We start from the raw sequence: 16,982 nt of genomic DNA, 5'->3' as shown, positions 1-16,982 counted from the left end.
TTCCAAGGCCCATGCCATGTAAACCATTGAAGTTTAGCTTTTACTCTTTTTGAAGTGGGAAACTATTAGAGAATTTTGAGCAGGGAGAGACATGAATTCATTTATACTTTAATAAGATTGCTTTGACTGTGTATAGAGGATGGAATTTAGACAGGTGAGACCAAAACAGAAATATAGGTTAATTTAGTAAAATGGTTGAGATGTGTCAGTGGGTTTGACCTGGCTTTTAGGAGTGGACATAGTCATGAATGCTTGAGTTTGGTATTTATACTAATAAAAGGAACGGTGGCCCTTGTGCCCCTGCATCATCACAAAGTGGCCACCACAAGATGGCTGGCAGGGGAGGGCAGTTGTGGGCAATCAGGCCAGCAGGGGAGGGCAGTTGGGGCAACCAGGCCAGCAGGGGAGGGCAGTTGGGGTGACCAGGCTGGCAGGGGAGGGCAGTAGGGGGCGATTGGGCTGGCAGGGGAGCAGTTAGACATCAGTCTGTCTGGCAGGGGAGTGGTTAGGGGGTGATCAGGCTGGTAGGCAGAAGCGATTAGGGGCAATCAGTCAGTCAGGCACATGAGTGGTTAGCAGCCAGAAGTCCCGGATTGTGAGAGGGTGCAGGCTGGACTGAGGAGATCTCCCTCCCCCCATTGCACGAATTTTGTGCACCAGACCTCTAATATATTATAAGGTAAAGTTAACATTGGATGTTCATATGTATTGGATAATTGCTTTTTTTTTTTTTTTTGTCTTGAGCAGCTCAGAAAGTGATGGTGCCATTTACTTGAGTGATAAAGACTTAGAATCAGATTGGAGGATAGTGAGAAATCAGTAGTTTTGTTTTGACCATATTAAGTTTTTAGATACTCGTCAGGCATGTAAGAAGTTGGATATAAATTACTGGAGCTCAGGGGAACAGTTTGAGACCATAGTGTCTGACATTCCGTGGAAGAGTAATGCACTTCTTTTTTCTATGTTCTCATAGCATCTTTTATCTCATAGATTCTTTTTTCATAGCATTTATTGTATTGCTCTCATTGTTTTTATGTCTGTCTTTTCCCACAGTCTGGAGTTTTGTTGTATTTTTTGTGCGGTCTCAGCTTCTGGTACAAATAGATATTTAGTAAATGTGTGATGAATGAGTTATGTTTAGTTCCCATCACTACATTCTTTCAATTTTACCTCTCAAATATCTATCAAATCCATTTTTTTTTTTTTCTGATCTTCATCACTCCTCATTAGGTTCAGTGCCTTTTAAATGGACTCTTTTTTTTTTTTTTTTTTTTTTTTTTTTTAGCAGTAGAACTCTTTTTTCAAATAAAATGCTAATGTAAAACCCTAATTATATGGGGCACCAATTAGGGATTGCATTCAGAAGTATTAATAAGAGATCTTACTATAACGGCTCAAATATATAAGTAAAGGTTTCTTTTTCTCAGAATGATTATTTGAGAGGTAGATGGTTTTTGGAATTGAAGCAATGGTTTGACTGACTTGTCTGAGGTTTGAGATTGTCTTGGCCTTTGCCTCATGAGGAAAGGAGAGTAATGCTGAATTTAGTCTGAACAGGACCAGTAGAATACAAATAGGCACAGGGTATGGTGTGATGTTATTCAAGTGTAGGGCAACTTGAACTTATATTGTTTAAATATAATAATTACAGTTTTAAGATAGGAAGGTGGGTATAAAAGCAAGAGTTCATAAAAGAGATTCATTTCACCATTGTAAAGGAGAACAACTGGTTCATACTTAAAGGATCTGATAGGAACAGAAAAGGTGAGCAAATCTGGGAGAAGTTGTGGAATAAATATATTGAGAAAATGTAATAAGGAGACAGCTGACTGACTTCAGCTTGCCAGTGTATAGAACTGGCAGGATATTGATAATGGTGGGAAAATGTGAGGAGTGGTTTAGAATTGCAGGAGTAGATCATTAATATTTGTATTGCAACAAATCACAGTGTGAATAGAAAATGATCAGAATGGCTAAAATGGCCACTGGTGATTTTCTTAGCTAAAGGGTAGTGAATATAGAAGGGAAATATTGTTCAAAGCTTTTCTTGAATTCTGAAACATGGAGTGGTAAAGTGGTAATCTAAGGGAATTAAGGAAAGTCCTAAAGAACTATAGCTTAGTGGACTTTTAAGTGGAATTAGTGTGAAATTTTTAATCATTAGGAACACTTGAATCCCATAATCTATCTTTGGTGTCTTTCATCTAATACTATTCTAAAATAGGTAAATGTTATTAAATATCAAGCAATAAAACATTTAATTTCAAATCATAAATCATATGTCATACATTTATTTGAACACCTTCAGTTGTATTATTTTTGAGTTTTTCATTAAATTAAACAACTTAATAACTTGTTTTTTTTTTGTTTGTTTGTTTTTTAGGTACAGCAGGGAAGAACTGGAAATTCTGAGAAGGAAGCAGCACTTCCATCTACAAAAGCTGAGTTTACTTCTCCTCCTTCTTTGTTTAAGAGTGGACTCCCACCAAGCAGGTTAGTGAGATTATTATAATTCAGTTTATTGAAGGCATTGGTATCTTCTCCTTGTGTTAGTCCTATCTTACCTAATAAAAGAATAATATGCAAATTAACCATCACTCCGCTATGCCCACCAGCCAATCAGAGCGAGTATGCACATAAACCCAACCAAGATGGCTACAGCCACAGAGAGCAGGAGGGAGGCTTGGGTTTCCCAGGCAACGGAGGAAGCCAAGCTTTCCGCCTGCCCTTGCAGGCCTAAGCCTCCACTCAAGGCTACAAAGTTTCAATTATAGAAGGTAAACAAATTCCAACAGAAATGGCTGTAGCCACAGAGGGAGAGGGAGGTTTGGCTTTGCTCCAGGCTACAAAGTTTCAATTGTAGAAGGTAAATAAATTCCAGATACCGGGGCCTCTGATTGGGTCGCCAGGGGCCGTGGCCAGCCTGCAAACCACCACAGGCCCCTCGCTCAGGCCGCCCCACGCCTCAAGGGAACCCCCACCCTGATCTGGAACACCCTTCAGGGCAAACCAGCCAATCCCCACCTGTGCACCAGGCCTCTATTCTATCTAATAAAAGAGTAATATGCAGATTGACCATCACTCCAACACACAAGATGGCTGCCCCCATGTGGACACAAGCTGGCCAACGGGAGGGCAGTTGGGAGGCACCAGGCCTACAAGGGAGGGCAGTTGAGAGGGACCAGGCCTGCAAGGGAGGGCAGTTAGAGGCGATCAACCCTTCAGGGCAGTTAGGGGTGACCAGGCCAGCAGAGGAGGGAAGTTGGGGGCAAACAGGCTAGCAGGGGAGCAGTTAGATATCAATCAGGCTGGCATGGGAGTGGTTAGGGGTGATCAGGCTGGCAGGCAGAAGTGGTTAGGGGCAATTAGGAAGGCAGGTAGGTGAGCAGTTGGGAGCCAGCAGTCCTGGATTGTGAGAGGGATGTCCCAGATTGGAGAGGGTGCAGACTGGGCTGAGGGACACATACCCCTTCCCCTGCCCCGTGCACGAATGTCATGTACCGGGCCTTTAGTATGAAAGATAAAAGCTCTGAATGTGCTACCAAAGAACTGAAAGCATTCTACTTTGTCTTAGTACAAAATGAATTCTTTGAAAAACTTATCTGGGTGCTGGTCCATCTAAAAAAATATAAGTAAGTGAGAAATGAAGTATAGTACTATAGTTATCTGTGTGTACACAGACAATTTCACATTCAGGAGAGGTGGTGCTTAGTATCTATACTAATAAAAGGGTAATATGCTAATTAGACCAGACATCCATCTGGATGTCCTTCCGGACAAAGCCACAGTGGTGGAGGCCAAGGTAGAGGTGGTTAGTGGCAATCAGGCTAGCAGGGGAGAGCAGTTAGGGGCGACTAGGCCAGCAGGAGAGAGCAGTTAGGGACCACCAGGCCAGCAGGGGAGAACAGTTAAGGTCCACCAGGCCAGCAGTTAAGGGCAACCAGGCCAGTATGGGAGAGCAGTTAGGGACCACCAGGCCAGCAGTTAGGGGCAACTGGGTCAACAGGGGAGACAATTAGAGGGATCAGGTCAGCAGGAGAGAGCAGTTGGGGGGATCAGGCAGGCAGGTAGAGAGGTTAGGGTTCAGGTAGGCAGAGGTGGTTAGAGGCAATCAGACAAGCAGGCAGGTGAGTGGTTACAACCAGTCGTCCCAAATTGTGAGAGAGATGTCTGACTGCCCCTGAGGGGTCCTGGATTAGAGAGGGTGCTGAGGGATTCCCTTTCTCCCGTGTGCACGTATTTCGTGTACCAGGCCTCTAATTCTTATATAAAGAATTATTAGACTACCTTAAATCCAGATCTGTTTTCCTAAAGGCATTTTACTGATTTTACAATAGTAACAGATTGTAGAAATTTCAGTCTGGGAGATCCTTCATATTAAAAACATGTTCTTTCTTTGGTTTGTTGTGATAATATCTAACTTTGGCTGAAGTCCCTCAAGATATCAGTTGTGAGAGGTAAATATGCTGGAAGATGTCCTTTTAATTTAAACATATAAATAGCTAGCCTGTTAGCAGGAAAATAGTAAAGGATTAGATAAGACCAAGGAAGTTCTATCTTAGCAGTTTAATATGTTAGATAAACTTAAATCTATTGTTTCTCTGAACCTGAAAATTAGTTAATAACCCAATTATTATTAGTTTTTAGCCAGATCATTTATCCTTTGTGCTACTTGCTTGTATTTATTTTTATAGTTCTCTGTTTTGTTATTCTGCAATTATGAATGGCTGTAAGAAATTACATTTTATAATACACAAATGCAGAAAGAGGCCTTATGTAGTTTAGCCCTCAAATAGAGTTTCTTGAAACTTTTAGCTAAAATTAAATGTCACAAAGCCATTGGAATTCAACTATCTCTTCTCATCTTAACAATTACTAGTCATAGGCATTTCCAAATATGGTTATTTATACTAAATACAGTTTCATAAAATGTTTGGCTAAGAACTTATGGTAGCTGAGATATATCGATTCTTTTAATATGTGGTATTTTGTTGTTTTTCATATTTTAAAAGAAGTCAACCTTCATTCATTGAATTTATGGTGTTCTACTGTGTAGAGTGATGTGAAGAGCTTGGATTCTAGAGCCCAACTTTAAATTCTGCCTCTGTTTACTTACTAGTGTCCTTGGGCAGATCTCCTAATCTTGCTCTTTCATTTTCTGATCCATAAAATGTAGTAGTAATACTTCCCTTATAGGGTAGTTATGTATATTGAATAGATTAATTTATGTAAAGTATTTTAAAACAGTGGTACATACATACATAGTTAATAAATACTCTATGGATATAAATATGCTACTATTATAATTAAACTATTTAAAAATCAATAGCAGTTTTTCTATACTTTGCCTACCTCCCCCCCTTTTAAAAAAAACACAAAAAAACTTGGGCCAGATTATGTAGAGCATTATAAGGGCTTTGGCTTTCCTATAAGTGAAATGAATGGGGAGTCACCGGCAGATTTTGAGCAGAGGAATGAAATAATCTCCTTTAGGTTTTTAAAGTCTCAACTACTATATTAAGATCAGACTACAGATATATTAAAGGCAGAATCTGGAAGGCTGGTTAGAAGGTTGTAACGATTATCTATACAAGAGATAATGGTAAATTGGACCAAAGTAATAATGGTGCAGGTGATGAGAAATAGCCAGATATTGGATACATTTCAAGAGGTATAAAAGATCATGTACATCTTTTATACTGAGATGGAAATGATTACAGGAGGGGTAACTTTTGCATGGAGAAGACTGAAAGTTCAGTTTAGGACAGTAAAATTGATATTCCTATTAGATATGTAAGTGGAAATTTTACATATAAGTACATTATATGGATCTAGAGTGGAGACGAAAGGTATGATGGGCTAAAGATGCAAATTTGGGAGTGACCAGTGTTTAAATAATATAAGATGAAACTGAATCAGATTACAGAATGGGTAAATATAGAAGGCAGGGCTTTGAGGTACTCTGAGGTCAGAAAAATAAGGATGAGCCAGAAAGAGGAAGACAGTAGAGAAGAATAATTAGTGAAGTTGGAAGCAAACCCACTGTATATCTTGAAAAGAGTCCATTTCCGAGTAGGCGGAGTGATTAACCATTAAATAATACTTACTGACTAAGAAGAAGAATACTGAAAATGGCCGAAGCCGGTTTGGCTCAGTGGTGGAACATCGGTCTGCGGACTGAAGGGCCCCAGGTTCGATTCGGTCAAGGGCATGTACTTTGGTTGCGGGCACATCCCTTGTGGGGGGTGTGCAAGAGGCAGCTGGTCGATATTTCTCTCATCGACATTTCTAGCTCTCTATCTCTCTCCCTTTCTCTCTGTTAAAAATCAATAAAATATATTAAAAAAAGAATACTGAAAATGACTTTTGGATTTTAAAGTCCAAGGGTCATTAGTGATCCTGCCCAAAATAATATATTCTGTTTATAAATTTTAAATATACAATCATGTTTTTTTTCAGTATTTGACACTACAGGTTTCTACTTTTCTTTTTCTTTTTTTTTTAAATATATTTTATTGATTTTACACAGAGAGAAATTGAGAGGGATAGAGAGTTAGAAACGTCGATGAGAGAAACATCGACCAGCTGCCTCCTGCACACCCCCCACTGGGGATGTGCCCACAACCAATGTACATGCCCTTGACCAGAATCGAACCCGGGACCCTTCAGTCCCCAGGCCGATGCTCTTCCACTGAGCCAAACCGGCTTCGGTACTTTTCTTTTTCTATTGCATTTCCCTTTTCCTGCAGTGAAAACCTAGTTTCCAACTTCAAGATTTCTCATTTGCTTCATTTTATAATACACACAAAACAAATTTGAACATCTACACCTAACATTACAAAACTAAGAGTTCAAGATATCTTTGCAACTCTTTTTTTAGATTAAGGGTATTTAGTCAAAATACTGTGTTCCAAAGTTACCTTCAGAGTGATTATATTAATCATTAAAAAATATAATTTGTTCTATTGTTTCTGTTTGTATTCAGTATTAGCATTTCTTTTCCTTCATGCTTATTGACATGCTTCCTTTTTACATACATAAGACATTTAATGTAATTTCAAAGCAAGGCTATTCAAAGTATACTCAGGTTTGTCACTCTACTATTTCTTTCACGTCTGTCAATAATCAGTTTCATTTCATTTTTCTGGTTTATTCTTTGTGTTGTTTTTATAAATAAACATACATAAATGTATATATTTTTGAATCTTTGTAAGAATAAATGACTTTGAAATGAATTTTTATGAAATATTTATTTAGTGTAGGTTTTTATGAAACATATCAGTATTACTGTTAACTGGTTACTCTAACAATACTTATTATACCTTATTAAAAAATATAGGAGGGGAAGAATATGGGGAAAGAAATACCAAAATTTTGAATAAGATTTTGTGAAACTGCATATATTAATGTTATCTGTAACTAGAGACCCATTGCACGAAGAGATTCGTGCAATAGGCCTTCCTTCTCTTGGCCTCTAGCACTGGTTTTCCTCTGGCACCCGGGACCCAGACCTTTGCTCCAGCTGGAGTCTGTCTCCTTCACTGCAGACTCCTGTTTCCATCTTTGCTGCAGACTCAGGCAGGAGTCTGCCATCTTCCATCTTTGTCTTCCCTGCAGACTCTGGAGTCTGCAGTCTTTGTCTTTGCTGCTGCTGGAGTGCCACTCCTGTAGATCCCTTCACCCCCTGCCCTCCCTCTCATGGCAGGCATCCTGCCCCACCCAGCCACTCCTTGCCTGGAGCAGCTGGGCGGTCTCTATCTTTGTCATCCTAATTTGCATATTCCCTCCTGATTGGCTGGTGGGCGTGGTGGAGTGATGGTCAATTTGCATGTTTCTCTTTTATTAGAGTAGGTAATAAAAGCATAATATGCTAATTAGACTGGACAGCTGAACGACCTTCCAGGTTTCATTTTGGATGAAGCTACCTTGGTGGGGGCTGAGGAAGAGACAGAGGCGGTCAGGCAGGCAGGCAGGCAGGTGAGCAGTTAGGGAGGGAGGCAAGTGGTTAGGGGAGAGTAGACAGGCAGGCAGGGAGGCAAGTGGTTAGGGGAGAGTAGACAGGCAGGCAGAGGTGCTTAGGGGTAATCAGGCAGGCAGGCAGGCAGGCAGGCAGGCAGGCAGGCAGGCGGAGTGGTTTAGGGGCAATCAGGCAGGCAGGTGAGCAGTTAGGGGCCAGTGGTCCCAGATTGCTAGAGGGATGACTGACTGGTGGTTTAGGCCTGATCTGCAGTGGGATCAGGCCTAAACTGGCTGTTGGACATCTCCTGAGGGGTCCTGGATTGCAAGAGGGTGCAGGCTGGGCTGAGGAAACCTGCCCCTGGGCACGAATTTTGTGCACGGAGCCTCTAGTTTAATTCATAAAAGCTCGGAAATAAATTTTACATGTTACAACCTGAAGAAAGCATAGGTTCTTTTCTGCATTTTCACATGGTACCATCTATATTAAATATTTTTAAAATATTCTAGAATTAATAAAATGTTGGTAACATGTCTATATTTAAACACCATTAGTTGTCTTACCACAGAAAATATTTTATGTGACTTGAAGAGAATCATACTATAGGAACATAATTAAGGATTTTAGAAAAATCGTGTTTGGGGCGGGTGGGGGATGGAACCAGGGAGAGATCAGAGGCAACAATATATTAAAAAAAAAATTTATCTCACCAGAAACAGCAACTCTTCTCAGTCTCAGACAAGTTCTGCCTCCAGAAAAGCCAATTCAAGCGTTGGGAAATGGCAGGATCGATATGGGAGGTCCGAATCACCTGATCTAAGGTAAGGCTATTTATAAACATTGGATACTCTCTGATGTTTAGATCATCAGTGTGATCTTATTGATACGATGATAAATTTCTATTAGACTGTGCCATATTTTTACTCCCTGAGTTTTGATTTTTTAGCAATTAAAACTTATTTATAAAGCAGTTTAATAGGGCTTAAATTGCTTTATAAATAGGGCCTTACCACCTCATGTAATACTTCTCATTTCTCCAGCCTTTTAAAAAAATTATCTTAATTGTTGAAAATATTATAAATATCCCTTTTTCCCCTTCATGGATCCTCTCCTCTCCACATCTCTCCCTTGCACTCCCACTACCCTCCTCTCTTTCCCCCTACTCCCCCACCTGCCCAGGCTTTCATCACACTATTTCCTTTGTCCATGGGTTATGCATATATGCATATAAATCCTAGAGTTATTTTTCCCCGTGGAACCATGCTAATGGGTGCTCAATAAATGTTTTTCTCCCCCTTGCTAAAGGTTTAATTCTTCTTTCTCAAAAATCCCTGGGTGCTTTTCACTGTTTGTTGGAGAAAATTCACTTTCTGAGTCGGTATTTAGGAGCTATAAAATTGGACTCCACTGACTCTTTCCAACCTTTATATTGCAACTGCAGTGCATAAATCTGCTAATAGGAAGTGGTCTAAATGCTATTTCCCTTATTGTCGTTATGCTTTTACTCGTGATCCACCCATTATAAAATTTTGGTTTGTGTTCTAAATCTTACATTTATAGAGTCTACAGCCCTGGATGGTATTGTAAACTCTCTGAGCCTGTAAAATGGGAATAATGATGTCTATCCTAAGGGACATAGTGAGAAGCAAATATGTTAGGGTATGAAAGTGCAGTGCTAACAGTAATAAGTCTGAGCAATTAAACTCGACTTAGAAATATAGACTAAGATACCTTCCTAATTTGCCATTTAAAGTCTTAAACAATGATGGTATATTGGGGGATGGGGAAAATATTATGTTCTTGTTATAGAATTTTAAGCTTTCTTCCTGGGCAGGTTGATATTATGTGCTTCCCCCCCACCCCCTTCTTTTCCTTCTTTTTAAATAAATCTTTATTGTTCAGATTATTACAATTGTTCCTCTTTTTATGTGCTTTTAATTATTTTCATTTACAGACTTTAAAAATGTAAATTATGATTAAATATTTTTTATTATAATATCTAAAAGAAAAGTAGAGAAAGAAAAATTAAAATTTTATTTTATTTTTCTGTGGGGACTTCATTATATATTCCTCATGAGTAATAGGAATTTCTAATCAACTTTTTTTGATAGAATTTCTTGTTAGGAGAAAATAAGCTTAGACATTCTCAAAAGTGGATATTTGTGTCAAGGTAAAAAATATTTTCAACTTTTTAAAGGTATCTAAACTATAAGTATAGTAGTTTGTGCAGATAGAAATATACAGGGTGGGGTAAAAGTAGGTTTACAATTGTGAGTATACAAAACTGACAACTTATTCTTATTATTAATTATTATTATGTTAATTTCATACCAGCAACTATAAACCTACTTTTGTCCCATCCTTATTATCTATATTCTTAGAAATTTTGTTTTCTGGCTAGTGTTGCTTTAACAGGTTATAGAATGAAAACTTGTATCTCTTACTATTATAATATTTTAAAAGTACCAATTGACACTTGTTCAGATATATTATATATGGTATTGATTAGTCTTAGTTTTTATGTTTTATATTTTATATTTTTTTTTGTTGATTGATTTTTAGACGGAGAGAGAGAAAAAACAAACAAACATTGCTTCATTGTTCCACTTATTTATGCATTCATTGGATGTTTCTTGTATGTGTCCTGACCAGGGATCTAACCCATAACCTCAGTGTATCAGGATGATTGTCTAACCAACTGAGTTAGCTGGGCAGGGTCTTCATCTTAGTTTTTAAGACTAAAATTCTTGAAGAAACAATGGAAATTTCAAGTTATTTTAAACAAAGAAAAGTTAGATCTAACAAGTGTGGAGTGGAGTATATAGTCTATGCATCTTTCCACCTTTAGTATTTCTGTGGAACCCAAAAATTTAATAGCAGTGCTTATAGTGTAATTTCTATATATAATAACTAATACATTATTATAGCACAGAGCACATAACGAAACACTGGATTTACATTTAATCTGTTCAATGTTGTGGAAAAGCAATTTACTGATCTGAAAAAGGCCAGACAATAAGAGCTTTCATTTTCATCATGCTACTATTGGTAATGAATTAGGTATTTTTTTTGTATGTAAAAAATAACTATCTTCTTAAACTTATAGCTGTTTCATGACATAAAACAGATTTGGATATTAGTCTGATTTTGTGTACATGTGAATTAAGGACAGTTCTCTAAAATTGCTAGGCCTCTGTTTCTACATTTGCAAAATGATAAGAGCTCTAGGTTGTGCTATCTGGAAGGCCTTATTAATCCTGAAATTTTGTTTTCTGGCTAGTCCCTCGTTTATATTGAAAATGAGATCTGAGAGATTAGGGAATTTAGCCAAATTTATGGCTAATTAAGAGGCAAAGTCAGGGCTAGAGTCTATGTTTTCGGCCTTTAATATCCGCAATTCAGGCAAGTTGACTCATAAGCAGAGACATAGAAATACTTTAAAAATCCATTATTTTTCATGTAATTTTAAACTCCACATTTGTTTCTTTTGCTAATATTATTTTAACATCTGGAAATCCTTTTTTATCAATCATTTCGCTTGGAATTTTTTACTTAAAATAGTTGCTTTTGATAACAGATTTTTCTTCAAATAAGATAATTTACAGAGGAAATATTCTCAGATCTAAAAGTGATACATTGAAGTACTTACACTATATAATCCACCTCCTACCCAACATAAAAAAGACACTTTGGAAACAAAACTTCATTCTGATTTTGTGATTAGTCTCAGGGAATATAGGTAGTAATAAATTTATTGAAAGTTAAAAATAAAACCTCTAGGTAAAAGGTAATTTTCTTTTTTTAAATGGTACCACACACACTTTCTTATGAGATAGAAAATGAGATTTCAGCTTTTAATTAATGTGGAGTATTTTTTTTTTTGAAGTATTGCTTAAGTCTCTTTATAAAGAGCAATGAAATAATGGTTGAGATCCTTTTCATAAGTTACTATACAGTAAAAACTTGATATAATGGACTAATTTGTTAATCAGCTTAACAATAACCCACAACCTTCGGACCAACTTAATGGACTAATTTTGATGAGAGGTGTTGTTAAAGCTGAAGTCATAAAGTAGGTTTTCCAAACATGTATGTTAAAAAATTGACAAATTAGTTTGTTTTTACTTATGTAGACATATTTGTGTTATTGAAACTAAGTATGTATGAAAAATTGAGTTTTACAGAAAAGTTTTCTGTATGTATTATTGTAATGTTAAATTTATACTGAATAGGTCTAGTAAATGCGTACATTCACCAGTCACCGTGAGTAAACAAATGCACACAGCTGAGGCATGGCTTCGTGCAAAACTGCTGTAGAAAGTCATGCCACGTGACAACTGAACCATCACCACACAAGATAAGGTGTGATCACATGCTAATCATTCTCCAAACATTGTTTCCGAGCGGTTACTCTTGGATTTAAATATGTAGACTAGTTGAAGACATGTACTATTTATGTCAGCAAAATTGCTACAGTGTTTTTTCTAACATATGGCAAATTTGCTAAAATTTGTTAAAAATAATGAATTAATAACAAAAAAATAACCTGTTAATTTAATTACTAACATAAACAAATCTTGCTTAAAAGCATTTTAAAATGAACTGGGTGTTAATTTTAACATATAACATATGAACTAGAAATTTTGTTAAATCCAAAGTATATTAAATGGAGGTCTGCAAAAATCACGGTTTACTGTGCTTGGTGTCTTGGGCTTATGTCATTCTTATTCTTGTATAAAACAGTATTTTTCAAACTTTGTTTATTAGTGTTCTGCAAGCTAACTACGTGTACATAACAATGGCCTTTTATTGGTGCAACTCTGTTATAAATTCAGATTTGTAATTTGTAAAGCCAATTAATAAGAATGAAACCGTTTTAGTGAACACAATATGAAATTGGCAATATGAATGATTACTTATCCTAATGTTTAGTTTATTTCTTTGTCTTGTTTTCATTTTATAATACCAAATTCTGATCCTCTTAGGTAATTAGTTACAGATCCAACATTGTTTTGTTAAGTTTGTTTATCAATGTCAGTGCTTTTTAACTGATCTGGAAAGAGGAATAGTAAAATTGTTTTTGATGTAGAACCACTCAACTATTTAAATGTGCTTGCATTCTTATAATAGACAAACATTAAACTTATAGTAATAAAACTAGATGTTAAATAAACATTATATTTAAGAGAGACCTTTACACCAGTTACTATTATGTCTTAATGAAATAATGTACTGAAGAGATGCACCTGTACCTTTACAGCATTTGATTTATCTCTCTGTATATTGCAATATTGTGCAGCTTATAAGATTTTATGTGATGAGACATATGAAGGCCTTGTTTTTTTAAACATTTCACTGCAGAATATCTTTTCCTATCAAGGATACATTAAAATGAAATTAAGCATAAATATGGTAGATAAAGCTTTATTCCATACTCTGTACACAAATGAGCACACTTGACTACCCAGTGAGCACATTTGCGTCTTCCAGTGAGTTAAATTTTAGCATCTTTCACCTTAAGGCATTTACAATTTTTTGTTTGTTTTTAATATAGCTTAAAAAGGAAACATTCAATAAATTCAGGCCCCAGAAATTAGCATAGAAAATACTTATTGTTGAAGAAAGGAAAAGTTTTGGAGTTCTTATCTGAGCCTAAATCCTGGTGCTGGTACTTTACTGAACAAAAGAGCCCTTTTCCATATCTGTAAAAGTGAAACTAATTGGATGCATATCTTACTTGCAACCTACTAGTGGATTAAATACAGTGGAAACTTGGTTCTTGAACTTAACTACTTCTGGAAGGCTGTTCAAGAAGTGATTTGTTCAAAAACTGAATCATCTTTTTCCATTGAAAATAATGTAAAGTGGATTAATTCCAGATCCCTAAATGATTCCCTGTTTAATCTTTCTTATATACTGTACACGTCTTATCTTCCTTTCGCTGTTTGTCATTTAAAATTTCTGTTTTATCTCTGTAAGCTGCTCTTATATACCCTTTCTGGTGCATCACAATTACCAAAACACTAGAGCCCCTATGCATGAAATTCATGTGTGGGTAGGGTCCCTAGGCCTGGCTGGCGATAAGGGCCAATCTGTGGGGCAACTGGCGGGCCGGCACAGGTCCACTCCCCAGCTGGCCCCCACCTTGGTCACCTTCTGCAGAGTGATTGGGGGGGAGACGGTACTTGCTTTGGTTGGCGTGGGGCCTGCGGGCTGGGGGCAGCTTCTGCATTGAGTGTCTGCCCCCTGGTGGTCAGTGCACATCATAACGACCGGTTGTTAACCAGTCATTTCACCATTTGTTCGATTTGTATATTAGGTTTTTATTATGTAGGATATCATTTTAATTTAATTATATTATAGCATCAGAGATATTTTCATTTTCATCTGTGCCAGAAGGAAAGGTAGAGTCTCTTGAGAGCATTCACTGCCTATATTACACTGTAGATTAATGAACTAGATCTCATGTAATTTGTCTCTTTCATATTTGTGTACTGTATGATTGAGTCCTGTATAAGGAAAGATAATCTTGATAGCTACATTAGCTGTCTTCCCTACTGATCAAATTTTTAAGCTCAGTTAAACTTGTGTTGTGTGGAAATCCAAGTTATGGAAGATTCTCATTATGAAGCTTTACTACAAAATGTCCTACAAAACTTATAGAATGATACGGTTGAATACTTTTTTCCAATAATATCAGAATAACATTGAATTGTTTAATTACTCATCTGTATTACTATGTACTCTACTTAGTACATGCTTATCTATCTTTCATAAAATGCTTCCAAACAAAATGGTAACCTTCACATTTCTGATTAAGGTAAAGAGAATTATTCTTGATTGGAATAAATTTAAAAAGATGGAGAGGGGGAGAATCCAGAAATTGAGAGTAAAAAGGTATGAAATGAAGATTTTACATTGAAGTTTATGTAGCAATAAATTGTTAGAGAAATCCTGGCCTCAGAATATACACCTTTATTGTTAGGATGTGTGAATGTGAGTTGTGTGCATTCATGCTAGGTTAGTTTCCCAGCTTATTTAAGTATATAAGTTAAGTAAAATCATTCTTGGTCTTTGAGTTCATGAGGGTACCTAGGAAATCAATGACAAAGGCATAAAACCAGAAAGGCTTGAACTTTTAAAATAATTTTATTAAAAGTATAGAGAATAGATGTTAAGTGGGCAAATGGTAAGTAGGAGTTGACTGTGTAGTTGAAGACATTTCAAATGTCATTATACACTTTCTATAGGGCTATTTTGTTCTTGTGAACATAAAATTATGGGGCTTTCCAAGCTTTACTTGAGACAAATTTATACCAATTCTTGATTTTCCAGAAGTCTTATATTTCTCAAAGGCCAATTATCTTTCTGGAAGGCATCATGACTCAAGGGAAGGGTTTGTCTATATGCTTTGGAATCAGACACAAGTTTGAAATGTTAGTTTTGCCATTTAAATGTTACGGGAGTCAGTGACATTACTCTGGGCCCTAGCTTTATAATATCTAACAAGAATACAGTAGTTTTTAAAGTTAAGGATTATTGTGAAGTTTAGGCAAAATAAATACCCTTCAACAAATGGTAGCTGTTGTTTTTAGTCATTTTAAGAACCTAACTCTGGTTATTGTTGAAGGATATATGGTACTTTGGTGGGTCTAACTTTATAAGTTTCTTTTTTTTTTTCTTTTTGATTAACCCTCACCCGATGTATTTTTCCATTGATTTTTATTTTTATTTATTTTTGAAAAATATATTTTATTGATTTTTTGCAGAGAAGAAGAGAGAGGGATAGGGAGTTAGAAACATCAATGAGAGAGAATCATCGATCAGCTGCCTGTTGCACACCCCCTACTGGGGATGTGCCTGCAACCAAGGTACATGCCCTTGACCGGAATTGAACCCGGGACCCTTCAGTCCATAGGTCAACGCTCTATATCCACTGAGACAAACTGGTTTCATGTCCATTGATTTTTAGAGAGAGTAGAAGGGAATAGAAGAGACAGAGAAGCATCAATGTGAGAGGGACACATCTATTGGTTGTCTTTGTATGCTCCTCGGCCAGGGTCTGGGGCTGGAGCCTGCAACCAAGGTATGTGTCCTTGACTGGAACCAAACCCAGAACCCTTTAGTTTGCAGGCCGATGCTCTACCTGCTGAGCAACACCAGCAAGACCTACTTTTATAAACTTTTTTTTTTTTTTAAATATATTTTATTGATTTTGTACAGAGAGGAAGGGAGAGAGATAGAGAGCTAGAAACATCGATGAGAGAGAGTCATCGATCAGCTGCCTCTTGCACACCCCCTACTGGGGATATGCCCACAGTCAAGGTACATGCCCTGACTGGAATCGAACCCGGGTCCCTTCAGTCCCCAAGCCGACGCTCTATCCATTGAGCCAAACCGGTCTCGGCTACTTTTATAAACTTTTAAAGGTAGAATTGTTTATAACAAATACAGATGAAGAGAAATTCATCTAATTTGCATTGATTTTCATTGCCTATCCCTACAAGTTATTTATTTTTTTTTAAAAATATATTTTATTGATTTTTATACAGAGAGGAAGGGAGAGAGACAGAGAGTTAGAAACATCGATGAGAGAGTCATTGATCAGCTGCCTCTTGCACACCCCCTACTGGGGATATACCCGCAACCAAGGTACATGCCCTTGACCGGAATCGAACCCGGGACCCTTCAGTCTCCAAGCCGACGCTCTATCCATTGAGCCAAACCTGTCCCGGCCCTACAAGTTATTTCTGTATCTGAAGCATATATTCTTCTATGAAGTCCTTAATTATAGTAATTGGCTTTTAACATTAAAAGTTTTTTTTTTTAACTTACTAGATTTACCTGTTGAATTTGCAGCATTTCCCCCCCCCTCATTTTAAAAATTAAGTTATTATATGTGTACATACCTTACCAATCCCCACCCCACCCCCACTCCCATACATGCCCTCCCTCCCCAGAGTTTTTCGTCCTTTGGTTATGCTTATATGCATGCATACAAGTCCTTCGGTTGATCTCTTATCTC

General features: G+C 37.1%; 1 protein-coding gene across 4 annotated transcripts in view; it reads left to right on the top strand.

The window, feature by feature from the left end:
• FIP1L1 (factor interacting with PAPOLA and CPSF1) overlaps nucleotides 1-16,982 on the top strand; it is a 63,895-nt gene that overhangs the window by 23,525 nt on the left and 23,388 nt on the right. For all 4 annotated transcript variants that reach the window (XM_084900037.1, XM_084900038.1, XM_084900040.1 and 1 more), the window contains 2 exons: nucleotides 2,384-2,493; nucleotides 8,671-8,778. In XM_084900037.1, coding sequence (XP_084756163.1) covers nucleotides 2,384-2,493; nucleotides 8,671-8,778 — 218 coding nt within the window. The remainder of the gene's footprint in view (nucleotides 1-2,383; nucleotides 2,494-8,670; nucleotides 8,779-16,982) is intronic.

The sequence above is a fragment of the Pipistrellus hanaki genome, assembly GCF_964339955.1.
Source record: "Pipistrellus hanaki genome assembly, chromosome: 1".
Classification (NCBI taxonomy): Eukaryota; Metazoa; Chordata; class Mammalia; order Chiroptera; family Vespertilionidae; genus Pipistrellus; species Pipistrellus hanaki.
This window is presented reverse-complemented; position numbering and strand designations above follow the sequence as displayed.